General features: G+C 45.6%; 1 protein-coding gene across 3 annotated transcripts in view; it reads left to right on the top strand.

Annotated features, from left to right (window-relative positions):
* LOC138488301 (aldehyde dehydrogenase family 3 member A2-like) overlaps window positions 1–27,221 on the top strand; it is an 822,258-nt gene extending 795,037 nt beyond the window's left edge. The window contains exon 11 of one of the 3 annotated variants that reach the window (XM_069615183.1): window positions 23,591–27,221. In XM_069615183.1, the coding sequence (XP_069471284.1) occupies window positions 23,591–23,602 (12 nt within the window). In that variant the 3' untranslated portion in view covers window positions 23,603–27,221. The remainder of the gene's footprint in view (window positions 1–23,590) is intronic. The other 2 variants (XM_069615182.1, XM_069615184.1) reach the window with 2 other exon arrangements.
* The last annotated feature ends 365 nt before the right edge of the window (window positions 27,222–27,586 follow it).

The following is a 27,586-nucleotide window of genomic DNA, read 5'->3' as shown; positions in this document are numbered from 1 at the left end:
CATCTCCAGGTGGCTCTCCGGCTGCATCACACACTGTCAGCGGTTGCCAAACCAAAAGCTGCCCGGTCTTCCGAGAGCCCATTCCTCCAGAGCGATCGCTGCGACGACGGCGTTCCTTTCTGGTGTGCCTGCTGGACATCTGGAGGGCTGCTACATGGAGGTCTACGCACACCTTCACACGATTCTACTGCATCGACGGGGATTCCAGAGAGGAGTCCAGGGTCGGCCAAGCAGTGCTACGCAACCTGTTCGCTTGAAGGTGAGCCTGTTGCGGAGGTAAGAGTATTTGCTTCTGTTGAGCCTTACCACGTCCTGTAAGTGGTTTCAACCCAGCACTCCACCTAAGTCAATGCCTAGTATGGGATGCCCAATGGAAACCCTTATTTATATATTTTTATGTCAAAAGTTCTTTTATTTCTGGATGATGTATCCTTATATAACACCCCTCTTTGAATCCCCCCCGGCCACACTGAGCCAAGAAGTAGGTTTGTTTTGCAAATTAAAAGATTTATTTGAAGAATTGAACAATATATATCACACTTTTATGTATATATATATGAATAATATCTGAATATCACACTTATGAATTTTTATGCAATGATCAGCAATGGGTAATATTACAATATCAACAATATCTTTAATCAATTAGGAGTAGGAATAGGAAGAATAATGTAGCAGAGAATAACTTTGTATGGGTTCAAGGTAATGCAATGATAGGAAAGAATGCAACACAGAAATAAAACTTGATATGACTTCAATCAAAGACAAGGTGATCACTCTTTCCCCCTTTTACTACTCACTCCCCCCGAATATGCAATATGAAGAGATGGAATGAGGGCACACGTATCAGGAATAACAATCAACAATTGCAATTTCAATCCCGATTCCCCCCAGCAAGCTTAGTGAGAACAGTAATGATTTTAAACGGGTCAATTGCTTTTGAATGTAATATGAATTGATGGGAAAAATGCTAAAATGACTTTAATTCGCTAAATGGGATTCAGAACTAGTGAGAGTTGCTTTGGATAGGTTCAGGAAAACACTAGCAATGATTGTTGAATGAGTAGCATGTGGAAAACGAAATTCAGAAGTTGAAAGCAAGAAATAGCTGTTTTTACATGTGGTGAAATTGAGCCAAAGGCGAAATCGCGGCAAACTTTTCAGCGCACGTTAAACACGATTACAGCAAAACTATCAGTTTGAAAGCTAAGGAAGGAAGTTAGCTTCAAAATGACATTTAAATTACGTTCCTAGCATATACGGTGCAGAAGTTACAGAGGGTTTAGTGAAGGACGATTTTTCTCAAAAAAGGGTCAAGATTTTACAAATGGGATTGCGCTGTTGAAGATTTACAACAAGAATGGACTTATACTAAGGGGCTATGAAGATGCAAGATACCCAACAGCCAGCCACCAGAACAGGGCGCCTTCCGCTCGGACTTTTGTCCGCCAGGACACTTGACTTTCTTCAGAAAATGTTAGCGCACAGATGATTATCACTACAATTATCACAGAATTATATGAATGAGGGAAGGATTCAGGATGGACACAAGAGATTCTACAATGCAGTTATGGATATGTTGGACTAGGTTGGATTGGATTACTTAATACTAAGAGATTTGCTATGGACAGTTCTATGCTAAATACTCACTACTATGGCTTTGGAATGGAATGGACCCGTCAAAGATCTGGTCAAAGGTTTGGACTGGACTTCGCTCCCCACCGGACAGGATTCAGGGCACCTGGACTCTGCTCTCAGCAAGGCACTCTGGTCTGTACGGCCTCTTGGACTGGATCTGACGGGTTCTGGGTTACAGCTCTGCTGGACTGATCTGGATCTTGGGTTCTTGGCCAGAAGCAGCAAACAGCTCAGCCAGGCTGTTGAATGGTTTAGGCCCGTGGAAGTTTAGGGGTTAAAATCAGGTTGCTAGATTTTAAAGGCCTGCTGAAAAGGGTTCAGCTTTTTGGCCTCTGCTTCAGGGTTCTGGAGTCTGGTTCTGGAGTCTGGATCTTCCCTCAGAGTGCTTCGCCAGTCTATCAGTGATGGGTGAATGCATCTCTTTCTGGGTCCTCAACAGTCCCTATTTATGTATCTTCCAAAGGGGTGGGGAGGCTAATTGTACTATGCCCAACCCTCTAAGGATCTGATAGGTTAGAGAATTCCCCCCTCTCCTGATTTGAGAAAGGAACAGTGTGTCATGTGTCATGTGTCATGATGTGTCATTATGTGTCAGAGTGACAGTGTTTCGGTCCAAAGAAAAATCCTCCCCTTTTCTTCTGTTTCAGAAAATCTATTTTTCCTAAAAAAAAATACATATTTACAATATCCCCAACTTGTTAATATTACATATACACATCACAGATTAATTAAGGCACGTCTCGGTTCAAGTCCCATCTTCATACGAGTTTTACAATTGTTCACGCTTTTGGTTGGTTTCTCAATGTTAAATCTGTACAACTTTTTACACATACATGCACATACCATCTGAGCATATTCCTGGAAATTTTCATGTTCCTAACATAATCACAAATGCTAGAATATGAACTTTTTCGTGGTTCAGTCTCTGAAAGTCACAACATTTTCAGAGTAGTTTGTACTTGTTAGAGATTATTAAAATGAAAATATTGCTGAGTTCCATATTTTTGTCAGTTCGGTACAATATTTTATACGTTTTTTCCCAAAACATACAGTTACTTCAGTTTCAAATCCACATTTTCAGTCTGGCCCGCCTCCAAGTCTTGGCTGAGCCAGAGAGTCACATGGGTTTGTCTTCCTAGGCAGTTGGTGTCAGTCACACCCAAATTAGCATTTTCTTTCAGTTCAAGGAACCCATTGTCTCTTTCCCAGAGGAGCAGAGGAAGTCTCCTCCCCTTCCCAATAGCATCCCCATGAGATATTCTCTCCTTTTGGTGGGAATGAATGGGGTGGAGTGTTCTCAGTGGGGTAAACCTCTTTGAAGTTTTAGCTGAATCAGGTTACCTTATACTCAATTGTGACATTTTTCCTTCTGAAAAATTAGTTAAAAATTTAAAATAAGCAAACATATATCTTCAATTCCAGTCTTTTTCAACATGAAAATCCATGTGTGGCACCCTATATTGCATTTGATGGAAGTCCCTTCTTTTGCATATTTAGCTTTTGAGGACAGATTAAGAGATCGCAAGCGTCTGACAGAGGCGAGTAATGGTATTGCACCCATTTTTGACATATTTCTTTCCAGCAACCAACTTTAAAAGTGGATTTTGTTCTGATAAAATATACTTCTGCTGACATTATATTTATGTGTATTCTTGAAGTAGAATGATCAACACCCAACAAGGAGGTTGGATCTTTTAGGTGGTTTGTGAGCCATGATTTTTGCAAATTTGACAACCAAGAAAAACGGATTTTCACACAGCTCTGTTTCTTTTGCAATCAGCCTTGCTTTTTGGGCAGCCAAATGATGGGTTTTGGCAGTGGCCTCCTGTGTTACCACTGACCTAGGCAAAAATGGATGGCGGCCTATTTTTCAGATGTTTCCTGTGCACTTCTGGGTGATTTTTAGCGAGCAGCATGCTTTCCGGCGGCCATTTTGATGTTCCTGATGCAAGCAATGCACAGTAATATTGCAGGGCCTGGACTGGTGGGGGAAAACATCCCACAGTCCTGTAGTTGTGTAATCTTGTACTGCTATGTATTCTTTATTCATGAGCATGTGAATCCATGCTAGACCCCCTGCTGGAGAAGGAACAAATTACATATCTGCAACTATTGTTCGAATGGATTGCGTCTTCCAACGTATTCCTCATCTTTGACATGTAATGTCCAGCTTCAGCTGCTTCAGAAAACATTTTGGGCAGAGGGCAATGTCCCACAAAATCCTCTGTCGTGGGCGACGTCATCGGAGATCATTTATTGCACGTGCGCTGCCCGTTGGCCGCAGTTCTGTTTTTCTGCAACAGCTATTTCCCACCTCATCATTTTACGACTTTTTTTGAGAAATTCTTTGAAGAATCCTTCATATGTCTTCATCCTCGACCACTTCATCACTGAAAACCGGTTTCAAAAAATGCCAGGACAGCAGGTCCAAGATGTCCCTTACCGACCTACACTGTGTCTGCACTGTGTCTCCTTGTGGTGCCTTGGCGAGGACCGTGACACGGCCAATTGCCCTTGATGAAAGGCTAAGCAGAAACAGTGCCAGGTGATGCCCCTGTACAAGAGTGATGGTCTATAAGGAGATTGCTTCAATTCTGAAGCTCTTTCCTACACTTCAATCACAGGGAATACTACTTTTCCTGCACTTAGTCTACACTGTGGTCACCAGAGTTTCCTGATCAAGGAGTCCTCAGCACAGACAAGCTCCAAGGTACTTCCAGCAGTCCATGTCTCTTCCTCAGGGACATTAAGGAAAGGGTCCTCTCTATGATACAAGAGGTTCAACCGGCTGGACCCTGTGTGTGGCTAAACTACAATGTCTCGGACAACGAAAGACTACCAGCCCTTTGTGGGTTACTATGGAGCCCGTGTGGGCAGAGCTGTTGGTAAACAGACCCTGTTTGCATGGATCATGCTCTGCATATCTGAATGTTACAATCTGTCTGGGAAAGATGTGCCTGATGGTCTCGGGGTTCATTCTACCAGTGGCCTGATTGCTTTCCGTGCCGATAAGAGGGGAGTCCCTATCTTGGACATTTGTCAAGTGGTTACTTGTGCTTTGCTGCTTGTGTTTGCCCACCATTAGTGTCTGGATTCCCTGTTGGGTCAGGATGCTTGCTTTGGCTGAGTGACCCTCAAGGGTTTTGTGGTATATGTGATGGTTTTCTCACTGATGAGGAATCTGTGAGAAAGGCAAATCACTTACCTCTCTGTAATGTTACTTTTGATGGATTAGTAGTTCCTCCTACAGATTCCTCATCGATGTCCCAACCTGCCCCCCCCCCACCCCGGGAGATAGCTTGTACACCTAATCTGTTCTCTGTTCCCTCAGGTGCTGAGTGAGTGGGAAAAGAATGTAACCGAGGTCCTGGGGCACAGCAACTTCATAAGTACTGGTCCAATGTCAGTACGGCGTCTGGGTTTACGACAGTGCTGGTTGGAGCTGGATTGTGGCTAAAAAGGTTTCCGAGGTCTGCTGGATAGCGAATATCTATGATGAGCAATCTATAGGAGGAAGGTACAATTAATCAGAAAGAACATTACTGATATATAAGTAATTTTCTCTTCTGGTGCACCAATACACTAGGAATGCTACTGCTCTACTGGCATGCTATCAGAGAAGTCCTGATGGAATGGAATGAAATGGAGGCGTTCTTAAGAGCCCCACCAGAGTAAGCCAGAAGGAAATCTCAATGTATTGTACAGAAAACCCTTGTTGTCAAGGTTTTTGGCTAAAGGTAACATCAAAGATTCATGAATGAGCCTTTTGATGGTCAACCAATTTTTGGGAAACAGGAGTATAAAACTTTAGAAACACACAGTCCATTTCTATGTGAGGCATTAGGAAGTGTGACGAAGTCCGCTCCTGGACTTAATCCTCTGGGGCAGTTGGCAATCTGTGAACTGAGAAAGCATAAGTAAGGAGTTCTTTGCACTGATGCTGGTGGATTTTATTCCTTGCATGTTCGAGGACTCTTGGCTTGCTCGATCATCTCAGATAAAAGCCTAAAGTCCATTTGATGTGAGAAGATGGCACATCCGTTGGCAAAATGGTTGGTGATGAACCCCCAGCCTCTTATGGCGCCTGAAAAGAACAGGTAGCACCTTTGTGAACAAAAATGGCACATTTAACTGCAGTCCTTCATGGGTGCAGAAGGCAAGGCACTACTTCTGTCATACTCCGATGGCCAGTGGTATTTTGAAGCTTTGGTCTCAGAGAAGAGTGAATATCTGGTGGTAATTCAAATTGTTGCAAATGCATTAAAAACATGTTTTGAAGCAGATAGAATAGACTGTTGGAAGGAACGAAAAGTAGCAAAAATGAGGAACACAGGTAGTGGTGGGTGCAGATGAAGACTGACTGTCCACCGAGACGGGAAGATGCAGAGAGAATGCTGCGATTCAGTGAACAAGGGTGGGGGTACAGGAATCCAAAACGTGTTGGAGAGAGGCTTGAGCAATGTATCGCTGGATGGTGGTGGCATGTAGACTGAGGTAGACATTATATCCTTTGTGACAATGACTGCTGTATAGTGCCCTGCATGCTATATACCTGAAAAGAATAGTGCCAATAGCACTGCGTGAAAGTGGGATAGCGTGAACTAGGTATTTTATCCCCGAGATCAGATTGAATTGGCACTAGATCAGTGGATGTTGGAGGCAGTGAGAAAGGCATATCAAGAAGTGTGCTGGACATTATATCCCTGAGAATGGCAGCAAAACATTTTGCTGAGCACTTTATCACTGAGACTAGTAAAGGAATTGTCTTGGCACTGTATCGCTGAGACTGCGGTGGGAGCTTATTGGGTGCAGAGCCCCTGCAAAAAGGGCGGTTTCCTGACACCAGTAGTTTCCCTAGGAACTTGTACTTTAGAAACCTAGGAACCACAAGGAGTGTTCTGGGTGCTATATCCCTGAGATTAGTTGGGACACCAGTGGGCTACTGGATTCCATCAAGGTGGGGGTATTGCCCAGGCACAATTTGGTTACCTAGTTCCCTCCATCTTTGTGTCATAAAATTGAGGCAAGTGATTAATTGATTTGTGGGATACCCTAAACTCCCATTGATATTTTTTTGTAGGCATCCTAAGAACACTAATAAAGGAGTAAATGCCCTTTATGCAACTGAATTCTTGGGGTTTATTAGCATTGCCAGCAGGACCCAGCATATTCTTCTCCTATTCCATTTGGAGTTGTATATTACTTATTTGGCCATTGCTAGATATGCTCTGTGATGGTCAAAGGTATTGTCAACTCCACAGTTTTACATATAAAAAGATGCTACGGTTGACCTGATGAATACCCCAGGTACCATGGAATTAATATGGATTTGGAGCCTGAGGAGACATTCATCGTTGCTTGTGCTCCCGGACTATGTCGAAACCCAGGTCCTAAGTGTAAGCAAATGATTGCATTTGTTAAACTTTTCAGGATTAGGCTATTTAAGATAAGCTCTTGAAATGTACAAAGTTCAAAATATCATTTGCATATCTTGAATTTAAGCCAAGTTACTGTAGTGTGTTGCTGGGCTCCACCAAAGATAAAAGCAGAGTACACTTTGACCAATCAGAAACTCCCAGCCATAAGAATGGAGGAGTTAGCCATATGGCAAAGTTAATGTTATTTATTAGCAACAGACAGATGTGGATTACACCAGAAAAATAAAATTAATCCAGAGCTATCGGCTTCTAAGCATGTGCCACATGGTTTTTATTCCGTTGTGACTTCACAAATGCAGGCTCTCTCCTGGAAACGTGTTGCCCATCTTTATTGGTCGGTTTGGGCAAAAGATAAAGAATATATAGGTTAGTTCGAAGATTGGCTAGTCATGTTCAGTGGCTCCTTCTGGGCCCACCTCTAAGAGCATCCATCTACAATGTTACAGGGTCGTCAAGAGACCATTGGCTCGTGCAACAAATTATATCTCCACTCTAAAGGTGAATTTGGATTGAACAGTTTACCCCAGCCCAGACAGTTCTCAGACTGAATTTAGAGGTGAAAAGTGTTCTCTAATGTTGCCATTCTCTGATAGTCTAAGGCTGTGAGAGTGCAGCCAGTTAACGAGGCATGGGAAACACTTGCATCTTCTTTTCTCTGGTTCTGTGGGAAAGGGCTTCTCTGTCCGGGCCAGGACCAAGACATTAAGCCCTCTTGTCTGTAATTATGAGGATTCTAGCCTGGGTTTCCACAGTTGGCTCACTATCTCAGTAGCTGGAATTTTCCTCCTTCCCCTTAGACCTTGGCTGGGTGTCCCGTTTCTGCACGCATCGAGCTATGGCGATCATATCACCTTGTCTGTGTAGTTGGAATCTGTGTCTCCTTTCTTGTTCGTTTTAGAGGCCTATAACTCCTATAGTCTTTCTTATGGCTTCTCCATGTTAGTCGCAGTTTAAGCATATGCAAGCTATGTATACACTTTCTTCTGCATTTTGCTGTTTCAGCTTTGGTGAATTGTATGAATATAGAAATATGTGTTTCGTCCTCTGTCTAAGTGGCTCATAAGCATGTGCTGCGTGCCTATATACAGTAAACTAGGGCATGTAGCTTCATGAATGGATGAATATGTACTTCATGTATAAACACGGCTATGTCGGGATGTCAGTGATGACGTTGTTGGTTTCTGGTTCTCCAGTCCGTCTACCTGATCAATGTCAACTCCAAGTCATCCAAATCATCAATTGGATCCGGTCTGAATGGTTGTCTTAGAGTATCATTTTTCACACCTGCGATACATCGATGATTGCGGTGAAGGGCCTAAGAGTGAGGCACATCTATTGTTTCTCTGTATTCGTGTTGAGAATCGTGCAGGGGCATGAGGGTCAGATTTGACCCCTCATCTACATTCCACCCTCTGGTCGTTGAGTCCACCACACTACCTGCACGACACACCATTTTCAACAGCAGTTTTGGGAGCCACACTTTCGTTATTCCTCAGAGATGTCCATTGTACTTGGCATGGTCAGCCAGGCTCCAGGTGATAAAACTGCAGACTCCGTCAGGGGTGCACCAAACCCATTTCCTCCAATAGTCACTTGTGTTGTATGAGTATTCAGACATTGCTCCTGTCGGGTACAGAGGGTTGCTTCAGTTGTGTTTTTAAAGCATTGCATGCCTTTATCTCCTTTTCTTCTGTCTCTGTTAATCAGAACTTTTATCCCTAAAGTCTTCTTAGTTTTTTCTGCACTGTGCTATTATTATCATCTGTATAACACAAGGTGCTGTCAAAACTAGTAGTAATGCTCCTGCCAGCACATTCAGTCCATCTTCCAACCATGTTGGCATCCATAAGAATATGTATGACAGCCAACCTTCATCTTTTCCTCCATTCTTTGCTTCTGCCTCTCATCTTTATATACACTTCAGAAAGCCTGGTGATGACCTCTGTCAGTGTCCCATTACCTTCATCATTGGCAGGAACGAATGTACAGCAAGAAGACCCAATCTTGGCACCAACGCCTCCTTCCATATCCGTGAGGGGATCCAGAACATATCTGTTCTGGAGAGCCATCATCGGCCTCACTGCTCTCAACTCTTCCTTGATGGTGTTAAATCCCTTGACGATTGAGTTTGTCTGCATTCGCTCCCATCGGGTAATCTGAAGCCATTTGGTGTTCTTGCTTGTCTGTACTGCTGGAACAATAGATGCAAATAACATCTCAGTCCTGCTGAACAGCCTGTGCTCTGGTCGCATTGCATCTAATGCTTTTTCCATGTCTGACGAGACAGTTTCCTCTTTTTTGCCTTGTTCATTCGGCAGACCTCTTCTTTCCTTTGCTGTTGTCGATCATAGGGAACCCTTCAATGTGTATGTCCTTCTGAGGCACTACTAATGCTAAGGTATTCAGATGTACTAATGAGCATATCAGTTGTGTGGTAACCACATTTGTGCGCTTTCGACCCACTGACCCAGTAGTGATCCATAAGCACTGCTGCCCGACCTTCATGCCTGGTAGCTTCAAAATCTGTTTGCATCCTTTTCCCCAACCTTTACTTTGCCATTGTTCTGGAAACACAGAGCAGCTCCCTTGAGCATTATGATGGGCATGGGTCCTGCTTCGTTTGTTACCTATGTGAGCAATTTGGCACTTGCTTGTCTTTCCTTCAGGCACTAGTCATTTTCTTGCTGTACTACTTCCACCAGAACTGTTAGGAGAGCATGTGCCTTACTCCCAACTACTCCCTCTTTCCATCCTTCTGAGGTATATACTTGTCCATACACCAGCATCTGCTTTCTTTCCCAACATCCTGGCATCCCTCCTATCGCTGGGTGTCCTGTCTTGGGGCACTGCAAATCCTTTTGTGTTGCTGTTTGTACTTCTCCCTTGCATGGACCTTCTGTGATATATTCTATACTTTTATCTGTATTCCAATAATCGTCTAACATTTCATGAGTCTTCATGTAGTTGTCTTCGTACAGGAACGTTTCTTGGACATCCTCCTTAGTGTTTCTTGCTTCCCTTGAAATAGTCCTCTTGTGGTGCAAAGTGACAGGTCAATGAGGCATTGTGCTCTCGCTGCTGCGATTTCAGTTAGCACGAACGTCCTGGAAGCACTCATGGCATAGGGGATGAGAAGGCAGACATAACAGCTAACCTTGGTTGTTTCCCCATCTTAGCCATGTGGCTATACCACATGTTATTCGCTATATGGGCTGAATTGGTCCTATAGGAATTTACCTGATTGAAATCTACCTCTGCACTGCGCCTAACTCTTTTTACCATTTTAGCAGTGCTTACTTGCCTGGACATGGCTTCTGGGACGGCATTGACTGGCATCACATTAGTAGGGGTCGAAGCTTGTGCATGTGTAAACAATCATCATAAAATGAGGACTGTAAAGAAGTAGAAACTGCACAAAGCACAGAACATTATTGCAACAGCTCGTATCGCATTCCCATCTCGTTGCCTTGCGATGCTCCAGATGTTTGTTGTTTGGTTGGTGCTACAAAACCTCAAAAATGCATTATCGTGTTAATGTGTGTTAATTCAAGCTCTATGCCAGTAGTACTGGGCGAGTGCTCTATAAATCAATTGTTCCCACACTATACGTGTTTTTTCGAGTACCCAAGTAAAGTGATAATCGATGGTTCTCCACTTGTCAACTGTGGGTAGGTGTGGGCTACATATAATTGGAATGCATGGAAAAATAGTCTTGGAGGGATCATGTGCTCTGAGTCTCAAAGTTAATAAAGCACTGTAGAGTTATGTTGAAATATCATGGAAAAACAGTCCTTTTACTTTCTCAATGAATGTTATGTTTAAGAAAGACAGTGCACTTAACTTATGTGTGTGTATTATCCTTTTCTAGCTCTCATGTTCTGGAGTGAGTCATTTGCGGCAGCTGTTCTTTTTGTTTTGGTCTTCTTCTTGCATCAAATCGTCTTCTAGTCGGGAAGAAGCCTCCACTCGGCAGGGTTTGATTTTTCAATGTAGATCCAAGCCTTCTTTCCTTGCAGTGTCACTGCTTTGTCCATTGCTTTTTCAACGACAAAGGGTCCATCAAAACGGGGTTTAAACCATAGGCGCACAAATCTTTGGAGCAAAATAGATTCCCCCAGATACAACAATTATTGCCTTAACAGTCTCTCAGGGTTGTCTGTGCTGTTGTCGTCTTCACTGTTTTTCGGCCTCTCCCCCTGCACCTGACATAAAATAAGACGCACAATCCATCAATGAAGCCACATATTCGTACATTTCATCACCACAACCATTGGATGTGGCACTCACATCTGTAAATGCTCTAGTGGGAGGAGCCAGGGGACATCGCATGTGCCATCCTTTTACCACCTCATGGGGCATTAAGTGGTGGTCGGACCGGGGCTAATTGTGCAATGCCAACAGTGCTAAGGGTAGACGGTGGAGCCATCCTTTTTTCAAGCTTTTTTATTTTTGCTATTTACTCCTTGAGCAGGCCATTCAGGTGCTCACACAATCCATTCGCTTGTGGGTGATGAGCACAGGACAATATGTGCTGTATCCCCAGTATGATTGTGATATGCTCGAAAGTCTCATTCACAAAATGAGGTCCATTGTCTGATCGCAGAACCTCACACACACACCCCACCTCCCATCGTGGAAGACTTTTCTGACAGGGAATTTTGCAAACCCAAAGGCGTCTGGGTGTGAACAGGGATCAGCTTCGATCCATCAGGAAAATGGGCACACAACCACTATCACTTTGCGGTAGTCCTGGTATACCTGGGTCATATATTTATGTTGTTGCATTTTTGCATTTTTAAAGCGCTCATAAAGCCCGGGGGAACTGATGCGCTGTTACAGAATTATGTCTTAGTTGCATATTTATAACATGCTTAATACCCAGATGTTTCTAAGTGCGGACCCGGGGTTCGAACCTGTGTTGCTTTGTGTCATCTTGTTTCCAAGGTGAGCACGTTGCCGCTGAGCTATCCTCCCGGGACAGGAGGATCATATCGTATGTAATCTATATGGAGATGTTGGAAGGGACCAGTCGGGCGTGGTATGGCTCGTCTCACTACACGTTAAGTATGTCCAGCAGAAAATGTCTTCAACGTTGGACAGTTTTCTGTAAATGCGGCTATATGCTCTGCTATATTTGGGCAGAACCACTCTTCCCCTATGTGCGCCCCAAGTACCTCCTTACTCATGTCGGTAGTGTAATGCAGTTGGACGGGTACAGTGTGCAATAATGCTATTGGGAGTACAGGTTTGCCTGTGCTTTCTTGTCGCCACAAGGCATCAGTGGGAGATATTGAACTTCCCCTTCTCATCCACAACTGTTTTTCTTCTGCCGGAGCCCACCCTGAAGTGCTATTATTTGCATAGCTGGTAATGTGTTGTACCCCTTCCTTAAAATCATTTTGTGCACACAAAAATATGTGTTTAAGATGGGTTATTCATGACAAATATGCTGCATGCTTTGCTTCCGCTGCTTCATTGCCTGGAGAGACTCAGTTGTCCCCCCTCATATGGGCCTGGCACGTTATGACTGCTATGACTGCTGGGACTTGAAGCACCTCAGTCTGCTCAAAAGGGGCGCGTGCTGTACTGGTGTGCTGTCAGCACGTTGGAAGCCCCTCCTTAGCCCTCGTGACAGCCCAGGGTGTATTGCAGACGTCGCGTATGCAGAGTCGGAATATACTGTGATCTCCTGGCCCTTGCGCACTTCTAATGCGATTATGAGTGCAACCAATTCTGCTGCCTGCACTGAAAAATGTGAAGGCAATCTTGAGCTTACTATCATTTCCGCTGTACCGTCTGCCTTTAATGTTACCACTGCTGTCCCCCGTAGGTCTCTTCCCCTGTTGTCTGGTCTATTGTGAGGTGGCCTTGGATCACGCCATCATGTGGTGCTGGACATCGTGGGTTCTGCCAGATGGGCAACGGGTTGTCCCTCCAGCGACAAGGCAGGCTGAAGGCCACTAACTTCAGGGCGGATGTCCAGTCCAAGGTGGTGGATATGCCATTTGAAGGGGACAATCTATTTGGCAAGAAGATAGACGACTCACTCCAGATGATTAAGATGGATACAGAGACTGCGCTCGCTATGGACATTGCAGCAGAGGAGTTTGTTGTCCTTTCGATCCTCAAGGGGGTAGTCCGGCATGTTCTCCAAGGGGTATAATACCCCCTATCGTCAACCCTCCAATTACATGGCCCGGGAAGTCTACAGAGGCCGCTCACAGGCCTACGGTGGCGAAGGACAGTGTCGTCGCCCAGAGGCCAGGATGCAGATGCTCAAGCAGGCCAGATCCAGTCGTGGATCCGTGCCCCCTCTTTCGCACCCCATTGAGAGGCCGGCTAGTGAATTTTGTCCACAATTGGAAGACCATTGGCACAGACAAATGGGTCCTGGATGTTCGTCAGGGGACACCTTGGAATTCCAACACAGGTGTCCTTGCATTCCTCCTGCGACGGGCTTAGAACTAGACATGGCCCAACTACTGCAGGAGGTTCAGGCCATGTTAAGAAAGGGGCGATAGGGGTGTACTCCAGATACTTTCTGGTATGGAAAGTCAGGAGTTTGGCGGACAATCCTAGACTCAAGGCGTCTCAGCAAGTATTTGAAGTCCCAGAAGTTCAGAATGGTCACATTGCAGCACATGCTAGACCTTCTGGAGGAGGGAGACTTCCTGGTGACCTCTGACCTGAAGGACGCCTACTTTCACATCCCCATTCATCCAAGACATCGAACGTTCCTCTGGTTTGTGGTCCAGGGACGACATGATCAGTTCAAGGTCCTGCCGTTTGGCCTCAAGTCAGCCCCGAGGGTTTTCACAAAGTGCTTGGCTCTGGTGGCAGCCCATCTATGCATCAAGGGCATCCACATCTACCCTTATCCAGATGACTGGCTCATCCGCTCCCGCTCTCACATGCTGGCAATCCAGCCCACTGCAGTGATCATTCGCCTTCCCATGGAGCTCAGATTCTCCATCCACTATCTGAAGTCCTGCATGGAGCCATCGCAAAAGGCTCTGTTCCTGGGTGCCCATCTCAACACAGTTGTGTGCCTGGCTACACCCTCAGAGGAGAGCCAGGCATCCTGGTGCAGCCTGTCGTCGGTGATGATGCAGGCCGTCAAGTCGTTATTGGGCATGATGTCCTCCTGCATCCACCTCGTTACAGGATGCGCAGTGGCTACAAGTCACGGGCTTGTGGACAGCCAAGATTGCCCTCAACCAGTTGTTCCGACAAGCTCTACGATGGTGGGGAGTGCGCCCACATCTGACGCAAGGGGCTCCTTTTTAAGATCCCATCATACTAGGCCACAGTCGCTATGAATGCCTCTGGAAGGATGGAGGGCCCATACCAGACAGTCACACGCCAGAGTCCTCTGGCTCACAGAGGAAACTGGGCCCTCAAGTCATACTTGCCTCAACTGTGGGAGAAGGTGGTTAGGATCTTCATGGACAACATCACCACCATGTTCTACATCCGAAAGCAGGGTGAGATGCACTCTACGGCGCTCTACCTGGAGGCTCAGTCCCTGTGGCACTGGGCCATTTTTCAGACCATGCTCCTCATCCCGTTTCACCTGGCAGGCACCAAGAACACCATTGCGTACTCGCTCAGCAGTGAGCTGTGGTCCTTACATGATTGGAAGCTTCATCAAGATCAAGTGGCTTTTCTCTTCAGCAAGTAGGGCCAATCCCAAATCGACCTGCTTGTGACGACGGCCAACTCAAAGTGCTGCAGGTTCCCTCAGTCAAGGACTCTGGGGGATGCCTTCTCGCTCCCGAGGGAGGAGCTCGTCCTTTATGCCTTCCCTCCGATCTCTTTCCTGCTCCATGTGATAAATAAACTCAATGTCATTGCAGAATGATACTCATTGCTCTGGCTTCGCCATGGCCGATCTGGTACCCAGACCTGCTCAGTCTGTCGGTGGCTCTGTCTGTCCAGCTTCCTCCACTTCCCAACCTTCTCTCCGGCGAAGACGGAACAATACTGCACCATGAACCGGCATCGCTTAGCCTCAGGGCCTGCCCCCTGCAGCCCTAGAGTTTGAGCATTATTTCCTGCCGCTGGAATGCAAGAAGATACTGGCCAAGGCCCAGAGCATTGTCATCATGCTACAGCCACACGTGGAAACGCTTCTCAGTGTGGTGCAGGACTCAGAAGATACGCTGCTGCTTCTTCCTTATCTGCTTTCCCTCGCCAAGGCTGAGCTGGCTCCCGCCTCGATCAAGGTGCATCTGGCAGCCATATACCGTTAAACCAGCTTGCCTGGTAGGCCACTTTGCCACATACACTTTTCAAACAATGAAGGCTCCTGCTCCAGCTTGGAAGCTCAGCATGGTTTTGATTAAGCTAAAGGGGATGGGGGAGCCCATTTGAGCCGATGCATCAGGCCCCTTTGAATGAAGTTCCTCTCGTGGAAGACCGCTTTCCTTGTGGCCATCACCTCGACAAGGTTGGTTGGGGAGATCCAGGCCCTCTGGCAAGTAGCCATACTTGTCCTTCCACACTACTGGAGTGGTGCTGCGGACCCAACTCACCTTTATGCTGAAGGTTCCTTTTGAGTTCCATCATTTGCCAGTCGTCTTCCCAAATCCTTCTCTGCTGATGGAAAGGACATTGAATGTGCTGCACCTTGCTCATGCCTTGTAGTTCTGTGTGGCATGCACAAAGGACTTTCGGAAGACATCTCAACTCTTTGTGAATTATGGACCTGTGAATCATGGGAAGGCCCAGTATAAGACTTTCATATCAAGGTGGCTCTCCGGCTGCATCATGCACTGTCCTTGTCTTGCCAACAAAATGCTATCAGGTCGGCCAAGAGCCCACTCCACTGGATCCATCGCAGCAATGACTGTGTTTCTCTCTGGTGTTCCCCCTCCTCAACATCTGCTAGGTGGAGGTCCACACACACACCTTCACAAGATTCTACTGCATCGATGGGGATTCCAGGGAGGAGTCCCTGTTTCTGCCAAGTTTGTTTGAGATGAGTCTGTTACAGGGGTAAGTTAATTGCTTCTGTTGAGCCTTGACACCTCCCGTGGTTGTGTCCTCACTTCTTTCCCAAAGATTGCCTCTTCCCAGGTGGCCATCGCTACTGGACCCTGACCCTGGTGTGGAAACGCGAGGGAGGACCACCTTGGGGGAGGTGAACTGGGGGGGGGGATGAGGTAACCCCAGATGAGAGCTGGCATCCCCCTTTTCTCTTTTCTGATGTGCCTTCTAATTCCCAATCCTTTATGGGATGTTGGAAATCCTCATGCAATTCCCTTAACTCTCAAGCTGAGTTACCTCATTTAAGTACAGAGACGCAGAAGATGAAATGGACAACAAAGAAAGACTTACGCAACAGCAATGAGCGGTCTAGTGTTTGGACCGACGTTCCTAGTGGCGGGAAATTTAAATACTGGCCATTTGTGAATAAGAGAGTCTCCTCAGAAGGCAAATCGAGAAGCTGCCGGCAAGCGAAAAGTGATCCTCTAGGGAGGAGTAGAGAAGCCGCTGAATAGAAGCAGGTGCGGCGGGGCCAGGAGCCCTGCCGAGTGAAGCTGACCGACGCGCCGGGAATGCGGCACGCTGTGCGAACGCTGGGAGCAATGAAGGGGATGCGCAGCGTGGGCAGGTGATCATAAGGCACAGCAATCTTATCCTGCTCTCCTCACTAAATCTGGTAGGAAAAAGTTTAAAAAGGACATCCTGGTCTCCAACCCAGGCCTCCCTATCGCTGACACCTACACGAGCGCCTGCTCCAGGGAAACTCTTACTGACATTCTCTTTTTCGTGCCTTCACCTGACCTATGGACCCCTCACATGGTCGCTGTGCTCTCTCCTTTCTCCTCCTCTCCCATTAATGGTGGCACCCGTTGGGATGTCCTCTTGGCCCCTTTCCACTCCTCTAAGGCCATCATTAATGTCTATGCTAACGGGACCGTCTTGGTCCAAGGCCCGCAGGCCAACCTTCACCTCTTTGATAGACGCTTCCCACGCCTCATCAACTTCCTCTCCGCTCCCGCTGTCCCCCCTCCTCTGTCCTCGGCTACCTTGCCTCTCCCCTCCCTCCCTGCCCCTTCTCTTGCTCCCTCTTCAACTCCTTCTCTAACACCTCCGCAGGGCGCACCTCTGATCTGTACCCCTCCCCGGAAGTTTTTCAAGGGTGGCAACCTTCTCCACATTGCCACTCTAAATTCTCGCTCTGCCATCAAGCACTCCTCTGATATCTGTCGCCTTCTTGAGGAACTGGACCTCGACGTCCTCGGTCTCACTGAGACATGGTTCACTGCCAGCTCTGCCACCAGCTTCGACACACTCCTACCTGACGGCTACAAGATCCTCTCCATGCCTAGGCCAAACCGCTCAGGGGGTGGTGTTGCCCTTATCTTCCCTGAGTGGATTCCTGCCACTGTCACTCCTACGCAGACCTACTCCTCTTTTGAATGTCTTGTCTGCCGACTCTCTCTCTCTCCTAGCCATTCCCTTACCGTGGCTACTATCTATCGGCCACCTGGTCAAATTTCATCCTTCCTCTCTGAGTGGGCTGACCTCTCCTCCTCACTCCTGTCCTCAACCACCCAACTCCTCTTTCTCGGTGACTTCAACATCCACCTCGATGCCTCCTGTCCCCCCACTGGTCTCTTTCGCGAACTCTGCAACTCTCTCTCACTCTCTATCCTCCCGTCTGGGCCTACTCACTCTGCAGGGCACACTCTTGATGCTCTGATCTCTTCTGACCTTCCCCTCTCCCTCCCTCTCTCCACTCCTCTCTCCTGGAGTGATCACTTTCTCCTATCCTCCCACCTCTCCCTCCCTACCCCACAGGCAAAGCCACCCTCGTCATTGCCACCCACCTTCTCGGTCATCCGACCCATGAAGCGCGTGTCAGTTGAGGCTTTCGCTGCTACCTTCTCGCCCCCTCCTCCCCCCTCGGCTGACTCCCACCCTGACACAGCCCTCTCCATCCTCTATTCCTCTATATCTGATACTCTCGATATCCTTGCCCCCGTCATGAGAATCCGCCTGAAGCCCAAAGCCAAATGTAACTCCTGGTATGACTCGGATCTCGTCACCCTAAAACGCAAGTGCAGGGTGGCAGAGAGGAAATGGCGTGCTTCATGCTCATCCTCTGACAAACTGGCCTGCCGCCTGCTCCAAAGGCAATACCGGCTCTCCGTTCTCACCAAGAAGAGAGCCCTTATCCAAGCCCGCATCTCTGAGGCATCTAACAACTCGGCCGAACTCTTTAAAATCTGCAAGGAGCTGGCCAACCCTGCTGCAGTCTCTACCTCTCCTGTCCCCTCCCAGGCCCTCTGCACCGCACTGGCCTCGCACTTCATCTCAAAAACTCAGGACATCCTGTCCTCGCTCTCCTCCTCTCTCCTCCCTCCCTCTCTTCCCGGCTCTTCCTCTTGCTCTCTTGCAGCCTCCCCTCCGCCCTCCTTCTCTGCTTTTCCACCTTTTTCTGCTGATGAGGTTTCCAGACAAGTCCGATCTATGAAAGCCTCGTCTAAACAGGTTCACCCCTGTTCCTCCAAAACCATCAAGGACCACATCGACTCCCTGGCTCCTGCCTTGGCTGCCTTTTGCAACCACTCATTCGCCTCTGGAGTCTTCCCATCCCCCCTCAAGCACTCCCTTGTGCACCCCCTCCTCAAGAAACCCTCCTCCGACCCCTCCTGCCCGGCCAACTATCGCCCAATCTCCATCACTCCCTTCCTGGGCAAGCTCCTGGAGAAACTGGCCATCTCCCAGCTTAACCTCCATGCTGAATCTGTTGGTAATCTTCATGACCATCAATCCGGCTTCAGAGCGGCCCGAAGCACGGAAACTGCTCTCCTGAACATCCGTGAGGACCTGCTCCTGAACCTCGATTCCAACACTCCCTGTGTTCTCATTCTGCTCGATCTCTCCTCTGCCTTTGACACTGTCAACCATGCCATCCTGCTCAACCGTCTCCGTGATAACCTGGGTATCACTGGTCAGGCTCTGGCATGGCTGTCCTCTTTCCTTTCCGGTCGACCCTCCCAGGTCCAAATGGGCTCCTTCCTCTCTGACATCTTTTTCTCCACCTGTGGTGTCCCCCAGGGATCCAACCTCTCTCCCTGGCTTTTCAACCAGTATCTGGCACTCCTTGCCCACCGCATCGCCGCTCTCTGCCCCTACTTCCAGTGCTATGCGGACGATACCCAGCTCATTTTCAGGCTACCCTCGGCCTCCTCCTCTCCTTCCCTCATCTCCGACTGTCTGTCTGCTATCCAGGAATGGTGTGCCGCCAATGACCTCTGCCTTAACGCCAGTAAGACTGAGATTCTACTCATCGGCACACCCACTCCCTCCTTCCCTGCAGCTCTCTGGCCGGCCTCCCTTGGCCCCCTTCCTGCCCCTACCTGCAAGGCTAAAAACCTTGGGGTCATCTTCGACTCCACACTCTCCTTCTCTCCTCATATATCTGACGTCTCTAAGAAGTCACACTACCAGCTGCACCTCCTCAGAGGTATTCTTCCCTTCCTCTCCTTCCCCCAGAAGCTCACTGTCTCCCGAGCCCTGGTTCTCTCAAGGCTGGACTACTGTAACAGCCTCTATCTTAATCTGCCTGCCTCCACTCTCCGCCCTCTGCAACTTATCCAGAACAGAACTGCGAGACTTGTCCTTGGCCTCAAGCCCAGGGACCGTATCTCTCCAGGACTGAAATCTCTTCACTGGCTCCCAGTGGCTGCGAGGATTAAGTTCAAAACCCTCTGCATTGTCCACAAGGCCTTCTGGGGCCTGGGGCCTAAATACCTTCAACTCTCTCTTCCTAAATATCTTCCTTCACGAGCCCTTCGCTCATCCTTCTCCAACTCCCTCATGGTCAGCCGCTTCTCGAAGCAACGAGCTGGGGGTAGATCTCTCTCCGCAGCAGGGGCCTCCCTCTGGAACAGCCTTCCTGCCTCCCTGAAACTTGAGGAGAACCATCTCCGGTTCCGGAAGCACCTCAAAACCTTCCTCTTCGCTTCTGCCTTCTCTCTCCCTCTCCCCTGCTAAACCTGCTTAACTCCCCACTGAATTCTGCACTAAACCTGCGTCTGAGCCACTCTCAGCGACCTCGGTCCAGGTCCCAGCCACTCTCCACTTGCACTGCCTCCCTGGCTCCCCCTGCACTGTGGGACTGTCACTGCATCCCTACAGCCCCCTTCCCAGCACTTGCTCTGCACTTACCTCGCACTTGCCACCAGCTGGCCCTTTTATTTATTATTTATTATTTATTTATTTTTACGCTACTTACCTTGTACCGCACTTCCCCCCCACCTCCTCCCCCTGCACTTTCTCCTTTTCCCCTTACCTCTGCACTTGCGCGATCTGAATGACACCTGGCCTAGTAGGATCGTTTGTCTGTCTTCCCCTTGTTTCCCTCCCTCCCTGCCTCGTCGCGCCTTGAAACACTTGTGTATAGGCGCGTTACAAATATCATATCATATCATATCATATCAGGGCTCAAGAGGAAGCGTGAGAGCCACCACAGCTGAGCAACCCGTACAGAGTTACGGAGAGGAACGAATACTTGTATCGGTTCTATGCTGCAGGAGGAGAGCTGCCAGAAATGGCTGAAGAAACAAGTGATTCCCAAAAGCTGGTAAGGGATGCTAGGGTGTATTGGTGGGTAAACTAGTGAAGGGAAGAGAAAGCCCAATGTGAAACGCACTGAGTGGTAGAAAACTGGGCTAAACCGAAGCAACTGTATGTTTGTACAAGAAACAGTGGCATGCAAAGCAGAGGAGCATCGATGAAAACTACTGATAACAGAGTTGGGAGATCACTCCTGGCAGGAAAGTGGACCAAGGCAAGGGAACCTTCGAATAGGAAATGAAAAGCGCATTACCTGAAGCCAAGTGAATGCTAGAAGAAAGTGTGATATGTTAACCTATGAAGAATGTTAGCAATCTGACTAAGAAGGAGAAACCGTGAATGTGTTCCTAGCAGGAGAGTGTACTTGGAATCTTATTGGATGTGGGATACCTCATGCAAACCTGGCAGGAAGAGAGACCAGGTTCCTATTGAACCAAAGAAACAGTTTGCTGTTTAAAGAACCTTTTGTTTTGGACATCTTTTGAGAAGTTTATTGCTGGACAAGAGGGGCTGCGACGGACCACCTACTTGTCATTATGAAATTTGCCTGAAGAAAGTGAGACGCCTTTTTGTTAGACAAGAGGGGGCATCCTGTACCTGCCATTGTGAACTGCCCTAAAGCTTTGGGAAGGGAGCCCCTTTTGCAATTTTAAGTGCTGAGAAAGACTATGAACTCTTATTGAACACTTATCATTTGGAGACTCAAACCCATGCACATTTTGATCCAGATATTGGGTGAGGGCAAGCATAGGTTCAGGCACAGACAGAACTTTTCATTTGGACATCCTGACAAAGATTTACCTTAGGTTGCTAGGTAGGGAAACCCCACCTAGAATAGGGCAAGTTGGGCCTTTTCCCTACCCTTTTCTTTCTATAATAAATATTTTTAGCCCAAACTATACTTTTTTGTTTCACAATATGTACTGCTATGTAATCGTATTCATGAGCATGTGAAGCCATGCCAGACCCCATGCTGGAGAAGGAACAAGTCACTTACCTGTAGCTCCTGATCTTCAGCATGGCTATGGCATGGATTCATAGGCGAACCCTCCCTCCTTCCCCTCTGTGGGTCTTCTTGGTTCATACTGCCACGTTACATGTTCCACCAAATCTTAGGATGTCCACCACGGATGTGGCTTAGGGAGAACACTATCATTGGATGGGGGCAGTATGACCCAAAAGACAGTGATTGGTTTAGAGGAGAAATGCAGTTTTCAGGCTAAAGTGAAACAGCTTTTCTTTTAACGGAGGATTCCCAGCCTGGTGGTGGGGAATACACATGAGCATGTAAGTCCATGCCAGACCCATGCTGGAGAACAGGAGTTATAGGTTACTTCTTTTCTCTGTGCTTAGGACCCAGTATATCACTGTGAGGAAATCCTGGCCTTTAGCATTTGTGTTAGGATGCAGAACATTTAATGGAAAACCTATTAAATTTGGCTCAACGTTTCTTGGCCTTATCTTTTCACATGGAGGCACAGTTTCTCTTTGGTTCTGGCCTGTCCTTCGCATCAACCAGCCAGTCTCAAAATTCAATTAAAAAGGCCTTAGCAATGTTCACATTTCATAGGATTCACGTTACTTTGATAAATGTTCTCTGGTCCGCGCGCATTTAGCATTTCACACTTTACAGGAGCGCCATTTCCATCATGGCATCGAGCAAGCGGCAGAAAAGTCCTTCAAGAACTGTTTTGAAAAATGCCTTTTTCTGTCTTTTAGAAATACTTGGTTGCCTGTTCTTTTTCTCCAACAATGGTGGGCAAAATCATTTTTCAAACAGCTCCTTCCTTTGCTAAAATCTTAGCAGTTTACCATTAAGAATGGAACCATGTCGACTTGGGATATATTAGCAAGCTGAGATGAACCATTACTCTACCCAGTGGGACAATGAGCAAACATAGTCTGGTTAATTACAGAGCCCTTTGTCTTGGCAATGGCTTTCTAGTTTTAAGCAAGCGTCTACCCGCATATGGATGAAACAAGTGTTCCTGGAGTAGGTGCAGCAGGATAGGTTTTCCACATGGGAGTAGCACGGCACATTTTTACATTGAGACCAAGCTACAGTTTGAATTGGTCCTATCTTGATGGCATACAACCGTCTTATCTGAAAGCATACTGCTTAAAATTCAACCCAGGAATTGTCCCTGTGGTGCAGTGGCCCAATGTTGTAAAACGGGTTTATCTGACAAGTGTCTATTTCCCCTTATCTGGATAAGGGGGTATTTGCCACTTCCTTTTCTTTTTATTCTACACCGAAGCCAGGATGCAGTGGTAAAAGCTATGCCTGAGGTGGAGCTAGATAAGATGGTTAAGGGAGTCTGTGGTTTGTTATTGGTCAACAGCACATAGACCTTTGACCTCACTGACCAGCTTTCTAAGATCATTGGCACTGTATACTACGCACTTGTGTTTTGTCTCCTAATATGCCTTTTGCTTTAACTCGTTGCACTTTAGTGGGTTTTACCTAATGTTTAGAAAACGTTATTTAATAGTTTGTATAAGAAGGGTTGGTTTTGTGGTTCCTTGTGATGCAGCACAATCAGTTTCAGAATCTCAAGATAATGTAAGTGCCAGCTGAAATATTAACAATGAAATATTGTGTTCATATGTAATGGAAACAATGTGAGCTTATCAGAGAAATGTTTTACATTGTCATATGATTTGTTCCTTATGTATCCAATAGTTATTGTCCCTACTATTTTTAAATTTGTGAGTTTCAATTTCTCTTTGGTTTTATGTGCCCAGAGCTTGTGATAAATTATGGTGATGAAAATGACAAACGTTTGCCTAATTTCTAAGACCACTAACCTCATGAAACACTTGTCTATGAGCGCGTTATAAATGCCATATGATGCCATTTAACATAATTCATTAGTGGCCTCATTTTACAGCTTTGGATAACTTTTTCTTTTCTCTTACAGATCCTTTTGTAAAGGGGAAATGTGAAATAGCCTGCCTTGTGAAACCAGCGGATTACAGATTGCTTTGTAAATCCCTCATCTGTGATCCTTTTTAAAACATTTATCTTCTCCTGTATAAATGCAATGTGGATCTTAACGTAATTCAGTCTCAAGAAATGTTTCACATTGAATGTAGAATGCACTAGTGTGTTGCAACAATCCTATTCTGCTGCTACTTTTGGATGATTGAAGATGTCATACAGCACTTCAATTTTTTTATTGAAGCTTACTGTTGGAGAAGTGCAACATACATTCTCAAATTGAATTGTCCATAGATTTACATGCAGTGATTAAATATTTCCCCTCAGTTGGCTAGTGGCTGATAAGTGCTTAATTAATCCCTTCATAGGAATCTATGGAATAATTTAACCCAGAGTCGTGGTTGCAGGCGAGTACAACTTAGCATTGCGTCCCAATGATAAAAGCTTTACATCTTCATTTGAAAGGGTTTGTGACTCATCCCCAACTATTTGTAAAGCGATTACCATTGGTTACAGATCAGTGTCGAGATAGCCTTCTTTTAATACATTAGAGCTGGCCTCCACTTGACTAACAAACTAAACATTTCGTTTTCTATGTGAATTTTAGGTGTCTTGTCGAAAAATTCAAGAAACAAAACTTTTCTATCATTGATTAAATGACCTGAAGGAACATCATTTGTTTGCACAAGCTGGAAGAATCCTTTTGCCTCACGTTTTTGGGTCTTGCCGTCACTGACATAATCCTCCTTTTTGGTAGATTGTGGCCTACACAATGGTTTCCTATTAAGTGGTGTCTTCTAATTCCAATACCATTACAAATGACCTACCCGAACAGTTGCAAACCATTGGGCAGTGTGATTGGCGGGCAAGATTTATCTTGCCTTCATTGGAAATGGGGGGTGGGCGGGGAGTTGTTGATTTCTCAAGCACTGTATAGGTGACTCTGTGCATGTTTTTGCTAGACTCAAACATTCTGATATCCAGCCTTTAAAGAGGCTCACGGAGGGGTGCAAATTTAGCCAAATGTTCCACTGCAGTTTAAACACATTTACTAGTGTTGCTGAAGTGCGCACAAAAAAAATCATGCTTTCTATTTTGCGCTGTGGGGATATTTGAGTTCTTCTCATTCCCATGACTTCCTATGGCAAGCCTGCATGTTTCCTAGGCCTATCTCTGCGGCCAAACAAACACAATGTTTTTATGGAGCTTTAATGACTAATTGGCTCAACATATTTTACCTTATGTGATTGTTTACCTCGCAGTCGGTTTTATGGACTTGTGTGTTAACTAGTACTGTTTATGTATGCTGCCATTTAGCATTTAGATAAACAATTTATCTTTCATTCCTCCAAATACGGTCTGTTTCGCGTTTCAGAATTCTTGTGCAGCTCCAAACAAAATTTTCAATTTTTCATCCTAACATTCAAAGGAATTTTTTTTTTTTCATCAAGGTCGATGGCAGAGAGCACTTGACTATTACCAATGTCAATACTCTGATTTGGTAGCCACCATCAAATTAAGGTAGAGCATTGGGTGTTAGAAATGCATTTGAGATTTTTCATCTCAGTTTTTAACAATATGATTAGTAGTCATTACAGTGGTGTGTGTTTATGATGTAGAATCCTGCACAGCCAGGTTAACTCTACTAAAAAAAAGTCCCACCCCAAGCCAAGATGTATTAGTTTAATTTTTATGGAGGGCTCGAAATCCGCCTCTCAATGGGTTCCTCGCAAATCTTTCAGAATAAGACATCAAATCGCCATGTGAACAGATACAGGTCTGGGGTTCCCCTTTAAACTATAGCTCGGGGCCCCTATTCCAGTCTTTAGAAAATACCTGCATTATACATGCCACTAAACGGTGGATATTTACTTTTGCTAGGGTAGCTTTGTAACGCCAGTTTGAAGGCATGACCTTGACTTGGAAACCTTGCATATTGCGGTATAAATGCTGAAATCATTTTTCGTACTCGCTTTCACCAATAACCTACCATTGAAAGTATGAAAGCCAGCAAAGTAATAACAATTTTTCTGCATGAATTTCAGCATTTGAAGCCAATTTGTCTCTGAGATTTTAGGAAATGTTTGGAAGTTTGCATAGGAAGAGACTGCACAATAAGCTGATGCCATTTATATCAGTAGGGTAAAGTCTTGCCTACGTGTCTCCATCTTACTGTCACTAATGAAAAATATAAATGAACAATTGATTTGTATCTAATCTATTATGAATTGTTTAGATATTAACAGAACTCTGCAAAAAAGACCCATCAATAGTGATTTCAGTGAAGGTGTACCATTGCAAACGAATCCAACAATACCACTCGAGCAATAGCATGTACAGTCTGTACATTACATGCGTAATGAAGAAATCTTTAATGGCAGAGTGAGACTTGATTATTACACTATACAGGAGGGTGAAGGTCTGGGTATATCCAGCAAATTTCAGAATAGAGAATGTAATTGATCTAGCGTGACTGATATATGCAGGAAGGAATATTCTCCAGTAAAACTGTTCAGTGATGAGCCCTCAACATGACAATGAACTGCACAAACTGCCAGGAAGAGGAGTATTCTTATTCATGAAACAGCAATAGAGAAATAAGGCAGGGGGTGAGAGGCTATTGGAGCCAGCTGCTGAGAAGATGTGTTAACTAAACCTGTACTCTGTAGTAGGGAAATAGGAGGACTGAGGCTGTTCAAAATGTATGGGAATATACAAAGGATAGCTTTTAATTCAGTGCTGTATAAAAATGTGCCTTTTTATGAAAACTGAAGAAATGTAGTGACATGATCCAATGCAATGTAGAAGGGTGACAGTCTATTGGGAATCTTGCAAAAGGGGGAGAATTTGAGCAAATTCGAAGAAATTGACATCTAGGGAATGCATCTTTACATAAAATGTCTGTAAGGGATAGTATTAAAACTAATACAATGCTTTGGAGATAAAGAGGGAGGACAAAGTCTTCTCAAGAATAACTTTGATTAACTGATCTAAGAGTCTCGAGAAATATAAATGATGGTTTGTTTGACTGATCGCTTTAGTTCACATATTTGGTTTCATGACTTTGGATGGATCTCGTCTCTCCCTTTCACTTGCCATGTGTTGATGGATGGCAACATTATTTTATTAAGAATCTAAAGCTTCCATTTCTTTGTAGAGTGCTGTGCCATTTGCAATAAGCAGATTTTCAAAAGGTAGTACCAGTAAATGTCCTTGATGTTCTTTCAATGATGCACAGGAAATAAGGCGTGAACAATCCAGACAAATTTCGGTAGGATTAAAATGGTTCTATTTTAAAACAGCATATTCTATCCAGTATGTGCAAAATCTACATTTTGGAAAGCTATTGTTACTTTAATTTGTTTTTGAAAAATAATGCATAATGAAATTAACATTTCTGGGATGAACATTCCAAACTGGTGTTTGTTAAACATGTTATGGTTAAAATACTGCAGGTAAACTAAGTGCTTCCTTTTTATGATTACAGCTGAGGTGCTTTACCCTTTCTATAAATGGTCATGTACAAAATAATAAATGCTGCATTTTCAAATGTTTAATACAAATTATATACGGTAAAAGATTAATTAAAGAAATCAGTTACTTGCACCATATTACTTGCTTGGGATCTTCATTCAGTTTTCATCACAACACATTTACCAACTCTGCTTTATATTTAGTGCATTTTGTAGACTGTGTCTGTGCCACTAAGCAAGCTCTGGTGTGAAATGTGAACTTGACAACTAAAGGTTTAAGAAAATGTGTGAGATGCATATCGCAGGCAGGGTGTTATCTAGACAAGCCCTGGCTCACGAATGAGTTTCAATAGTCATTATTCCATTTGTCAGGGTCCAAGCACACACAGGCCATTCAAGTTTCATCGATGGATTAAACGAGTAACTGGACTCGCTGCCAGATTAGACTACTCGCTGGGAAATGCAGTCCTGGAATACCAAGGGTGCTTAGTGCAAAAACACAA

The sequence above is a fragment of the Ambystoma mexicanum genome, chromosome 9 (assembly GCF_040938575.1).
Source record: "Ambystoma mexicanum isolate Mex_15411 chromosome 9, UKY_AmexF1_1, whole genome shotgun sequence".
Classification (NCBI taxonomy): Eukaryota; Metazoa; Chordata; class Amphibia; order Caudata; family Ambystomatidae; genus Ambystoma; species Ambystoma mexicanum.
The sequence above is the reverse complement of the archived record's forward strand: the minus strand, read 5'-3'. Positions and strand labels throughout refer to the sequence as shown.